Source organism: Echiichthys vipera (genome assembly GCF_963691815.1).
Source record: "Echiichthys vipera genome assembly, chromosome: 17".
NCBI lineage: Eukaryota > Metazoa > Chordata > Actinopteri > Perciformes > Trachinidae > Echiichthys > Echiichthys vipera.
In genome coordinates, this window is record NC_139842.1 from 6,618,460 (window position 1) to 6,624,459 (window position 6,000).

Consider the following 6,000-nt stretch of genomic DNA (forward strand, 5'->3'; position numbering starts at 1 on the left):
CTGAAAGATAATCACAAACACACATCCTGTTGCTTATTTTCTGAACAAAATGTACAAAGTTTAATTTTGATCCAGCACTATGTTCATGTTGTATCAATACAAAAAAAACGGTTAAACACTGTCATCATGTCCTTTTGTATCTCTTACAATACCATACCACCATGTTATGCTAGTTTGTTGGGAAGACAAGAGCCATACCGCTTCTCTCATGTAGTACATCTGTGTTATTTTCACCTGTTCTAAAATTTTATATTTCTATATAAACAGTTTTGAAAGTGTATAACCAGATCTGTGTAATAAATGGTATCCACCCAAAGTCCGCTGCCTGCAACAACTTGAAAATGAAAACTCACATGATACAGTGACTCAAGTTAGAATAAAACTAGAATAGAAAGAGAAAGAGTAGAATAGGAGCTGTGGGCACAATATAAAACTGAAAGTGAAGTAAAAAGTGAAACATAATGGATTACTATGAGGTATAAACATGTTCAATTTACATATATCAAATACATATTTATTTATGGTGAATGCTACGTATATTGCACTGTATATTAAAAAGCATATTAGAAATGTAGCCTATGCCTACATACATGTTATATCATATGAACAAAACACATATAAGCACGTTTATTAATATATGTGAAAACATATTAAATCGAAATATATGTCCCTATATATAAATGTTGTGTCAGTGTTACTACACGTTAAAAAAAGATCTGATGTGCCAACGGTATAATTTGGGGTGTGAGTCATAGTTTCCGTCTCTGGGTAAAGGAGCTTCATTGCAGTTTCAGGTGTAAGTCTGAGCTTGTCAAAGTATGATTGTGAGCGATGCAAATTATTCAGTGCATATCAACAGAAAGCCACAGATTCTGCAGAGATGTTCGTCTCTCTCTGTGTGAAGATCTCACAGAGCAAAAGACGGATGTGGAGTAGTGACCACAGCTAGATGGCACGCGTGTAAAAAAGGAATAAAAGCAAGAAAAAGATGCAACAAAGGTGAGAAAACCACAGAAATAACCTGCTGGGAGAAGAAAGTAAATCCACCATGAAGAACGTTGAGCCTAATAAATCCCTCTGTTGTCCTTAACACCAATGATGGAAATCCTTGATCTGTTCAATAACTCTTAATAATAATAATAATAATAAGGTGTTAGTAAGTGTTACCAAGTCAATTTAAATGATGATTCTTTATATGATAAACATGAGTGTACATTAGCCTGTATTATTGGGATATTAAAGCATCATTTAGCAGAATCAGTCCACCGAAGACTGTTACAGATACATTTATTTTGAAATTCAACCGTAAAATGACCCCAGTGACTGCATCCATTTGATGAATCAGAGCACCTAAGTTCTTTGTTTGCTTCTGGTTGTTGACCCTGTGTCATCTGTGTCCTCTGGTCCAGTTTACTGTTTTTAGGGACCCGTCCTTCTCCAGGTCTGTCAGCACAGGCAGGGCTCCAACACACTGTGTACTGGCCTTTGGTTTACACAAGCCTGTGGCTCTCAAATAAACATGATGGACAGAGAAATAGAAAACAATGCTGCATAATGCTGCTATGATAAGAGACAGAAAATATACTGAATGTTACTCACTGGAGTTCCACAATTATACTATGAGTCTAAACAGGAACAATAGTGATAAAGGCCTTTTTTGTTTAGTTTATAGATTTATATGAAGCTATATGGAGTAATCACTCCTAACTGTTTTTTGACACGTACACAGTGTGCTGTACAAATATGCTTGTATGGCCACTGTCACTGATATTTTGGATCTTATCTCTAAACACAGCCAGGGGTGAATGTGTAACATGTTTCTGTTTGAATGTAAATGTTCCGCCTCACACAGCTGCTGCTCAGTGCCACAGAGGGCATCTGCTTGCCACTGTTATTGTTGGGTAATATTTAATTTTCCATTCAGTTGGAGTGCGTGTGTTGTGCGGAGGGAAGCACGAGTGGAGCTGCAGAATGAAATTTAGAAATAGAGAATTAGCCAGCAGTAGAACTGTATGCGTACAGAACGAAACACTGCTACAAAGATGGACTGTATAAGTTGAAATATCAATAAACAACGTATCTGGTGCTCTGTTGAATGTATCTGCCAAAGACACATTAACTAGAGACTAAGGTTGTTAGCAACATTGGAGGGAGTTTACATTCTACATTCTACATCTACCAAAAGGTAGCTTCCTCTAGCCTCCTCTGTACCTCAGGTCTCGCTGCCCGGCCATGTCTCTGTAGTGACAGCTAGCGTTGGTGTGGGTGTGAGTGTGTGTGTCTGTGTGTCAGCATGTCTGTGTGTGTTTATGTGAATGTGTGAATGAACGTATATACATTTGTGTATGTCTCTGTGCATGATTGTGGGAGGGTTGGGTTCTTTTAACTTTCTTCTCGTGAGTTTATTTGATGTTTCTCTTCTTCTGTACATCTCTGTGAGGCACTTTGCGATACTTTTCTGTATGAAAAGCGCCGTATAAATAAAGGTTGATTTGATTTGATTTGATTTGATAAAAACACATATACAGTTTGAGTGGATTTTACAGGTTGATTCATACGTTTTTTTTTTTAAAGTCAAAGATATTTAGATTGCATTTGACTACTTTTAGGCGAGTAAATAAATAAAGGACTGTTTATTCCTGGCAGTGTGGAGCAGCAGACAGTCCCCATTCCAATACAATTATGTAAAAACTTCCCATTATAAGTAAAAATCCCTCTGTATTAAAAGCACACATGTATTATCAGCAAAATGCACTAAAAGTAAAAAAGAAAAAAGTACTCAGTCTGCAGGGAAATGGCCCCTGTGACTGATATTTTATACATTACATTAATAGATTGTGATGAGTTATTGTTTAAGCAACATTTTATTGCTGCTGCATATAAATCAGAGGGGTTTTGAGATGATTATGATTGCACAAAAGTATATTCATTTTTGAACTTATGGAATCTTTGTTTTCTTTGTGAAGTATATATTGAAAAAAAGAAAGAATTGGGGTCATGAGTGGTGCTTTAAATGAAACCATGTGAGAAGTTTAGGGAGAAAATCACGCTAAAGACTCATAAACCGGAATGTGAGAACCACTGGTTTAATCTTTGACGATGTGTTGTGTTTAAGAAGCTTTCAATATTCTTTATGTTGAGTCGTAATCTGAAAAGTAACTACTTTTATCTGAAACTAAACTTTCAATCCCCTGAAATAAAGTGGAGTAAAAGTAAGGGTAGCATAATAATAGGTAAAGACTTTTAAAAGTAAAAAAACAAATAAAGTATTTCAGTGAATGTGACAGGAAGTATAATATGTAAAAAAATAGAATTCAACAAACAACTAACTGAGAAATAAAAAAAACAAAACAACAACATCCAAATAATGCAAGACAGCGGTGCATTTGGGGAACCTTGGACTTTTCCAATCCTGGCCAGACTGTAGCTGATAAATGGTGCTTCCTGCCCACCAGTGCGTGTCTACATTATTTCCCCAGCCCCTGCATTTTAAGGTAGTGGGCTACAACTTTCTCAAATTCTTTAGTTTGCTCAGGGTTGTGTTCCCTCTATTCCTGTTCCCCCCCCCCCACAGCTTATGTCCCAGCGGCATTGAAGTGTCGCACAAGTTAGGCTCCAGTTGAGAATGAAAAAGTGAGGCGGGAGAGAGAGAGAGAGAGAGAGTTGTTGTGTTGTGGTGAGCTGTTTGCTGTTTGCTGCTGCGTTATCTTCGGCCTGGATAGGGGAAAGGGGAGGGGAGGAGAGGAGGGGTTACAAACCCAGTCCCGCGGAACATCCTGCAAACACATCTGAGACTCGGAGCACAACTCTGTGGGCTACAGTTTCCCCTTACGCGTTGCCTCCGAGTTCCCACCGGGATGGCTCGTTGCCTGTCCACCGGAGAAGCCCCAACACTTTAGATAAAGTAGCCAAGTTGTTGTCGTGTAGTTGACTCTGCGGGTCGATGCCCCCGTCGGACTGCCCGTTTATGTTTGGACGCGCGGCGGAGGGACATCCGGAATGGGGGATCCGTAGGAGGAGACGACGCTCGCTGGTGTGCTGTTGGTAAATAGTGCGCACCAACGCGCGCTCGCGCACGGAGCCGATACGCACGAGATGGACTTTAAGCGGACAAAATTTGGAAGGTAATTTTTTTTTTCACAGGAAAGTTTGACTGCTCAGAGCCTGTTTAATGTGTGACACATCCTGTGCATCCATGCGCACTGACGCGCTGGCACGGGGACAATCACAGGGATGTTATAGATTAGTGTGTGTGTGTGTGTGTGTGTGTGTGTGTGTGTGTGTGTGTGTGTGTGTGTGTGTGTGTGTGTGTGTGTGTGTGTGTGTGTGTGTGTGTGTGTGTCAGAGAAAGAGAGAGAGAGAGAGGGGTAACGAGCTTGGAGACCATTACTTTTACCATCCCACTATAATAAGTACCCAAATACAAATGTCATTTTCAGTTTTATCTTCAGGTTCACTGCATTTCTTGAACCCAATTGCTTCTCCCATCCTTCTTCCTGCTGCCCAGGTCCTTTATTGGCTATAGTTCCTCAGTAGGCCTGGTTCTTTCTTTGTATCTTGTGCTGCAGCATTTCACTGGAGATGGCATCACATACACAGCAGTTTACAGTATAACGTTCAATTCTGCTTGAATGCATTCATCAGTCAGTTAGCCTCTATGTCTGTGTATGTCTTCCTGTGTGTGTGTGTGTGTGTGTGTGTGTATGTGTGTGTGTGTGTGTGTGTGTGTGTGAGTGTGTGTGTGAGATGGCGATAATCGTGAGAACCAGAGTTGGAGTCCCAGAGGAGACGAACTTGATCTTTCTAAAAGGAATAGCCCTGGAGTTACAGAGTGTACACACTACACACACACACACACACACACACACACACACACACACACACACACACACACACACACACACACACACACACACACACACACACACACATTCCTATTTTAGTGTACACCTTCCCTCTATGAACCAACTATTCGGATCCTCTTAGATTCAACCGATCCTATTAATGTATGGAATGTGCTGTAATGGGCTTTTATAACACAGCAGTCTCTCGCTTTGTTAGGTGAAAACACGGCACACACACACACACAAACAAACACACACACACAAATATACATCGCAACAATTATACGTCGCAAAAAAATGACACACCTGTGTGCGGAAAAGAAGAAACAAGTGTGTGGAAAGACAGAATTTGAATACATGAAAGAGGGAAAAAAGAAAGAATAGTGTGCTGATGAGGACAACAATGCCCTCTCTGATCAGAGCCTGTGAATCCCTATTCCGTCCTTTCAGTTCACTACACACACACACACACACACACACACACACACACACACACACACACACACACACACACACACACACACACACACACACACACACACACACACACACACACACACAGAGTTCTGTCATAACCGATTAGAGGACATCAGAGTGCTACATTCAGGTCCATTGATAGCCCTACAATACCACAACAGTGCTCAGTAAAATACTGCTCTCTTGTTATGCACTTGGCACGGCCTGTGGAACTGCAGGGGTAAACTAAAGGAATGGCAGCCATACAATAATCTAAATGTTTACTTTCTGTTGATTACATGGAAGATGGAACATGTGACACAAGCTGTATTGTTTTTTGTGTTAGGAATCATGCAGACATTCACACGTGAGCAGAATTTTAATAAAGGTGATTACCAGCGTGTATTACAATACTAAAGTTTAGAAAAATCTATTTAAAGCAGTTAAGAAAGTTACCAAATGTAATGACTCAGCTAAACTAGTGTTAGTTAGCAAAACAACAAGAGGTGTGTGTGTGTGTGTGTGTGTGTGTGTGTGTGTGTGTGTGTGTGTGTGTGTGTGTGTGTGTGTGTGTGTGTGTGTGTGTGTGTGTGTGTGTGTGTGTGCGTGTGCGTGTGCGTGTGCGTGTGCGTGTGCGTGTGCGTGTGCGTGTGCGTGTGCGTAGACGTGTGCGTAGACGTGTGTGAATGACAGATGTGTT

The 6,000-nt window shown here is 40.6% G+C and overlaps 1 protein-coding gene across 2 annotated transcripts in view; it reads left to right on the forward strand.

Moving 5' to 3' along the window:
- Nucleotides 1-869: 869 nt before the first annotated feature.
- Nucleotides 870-6,000, forward strand: part of mmd2a (monocyte to macrophage differentiation-associated 2a) — a gene marked incomplete at its 3' end in the record, with an annotated part of 14,189 nt that continues 9,058 nt past the window's right edge. The window contains exon 1 of one of the 2 annotated variants that reach the window (XM_083932082.1): nt 870-999. In XM_083932082.1, coding sequence (XP_083788208.1) covers nt 989-999 — 11 coding nt within the window. In that variant the 5' untranslated portion in view covers nt 870-988. Of the gene's footprint in view, nt 1,000-3,954; nt 4,125-6,000 lie in introns of those variants that run through there. The other variant, XM_083932081.1, reaches the window with a different exon arrangement.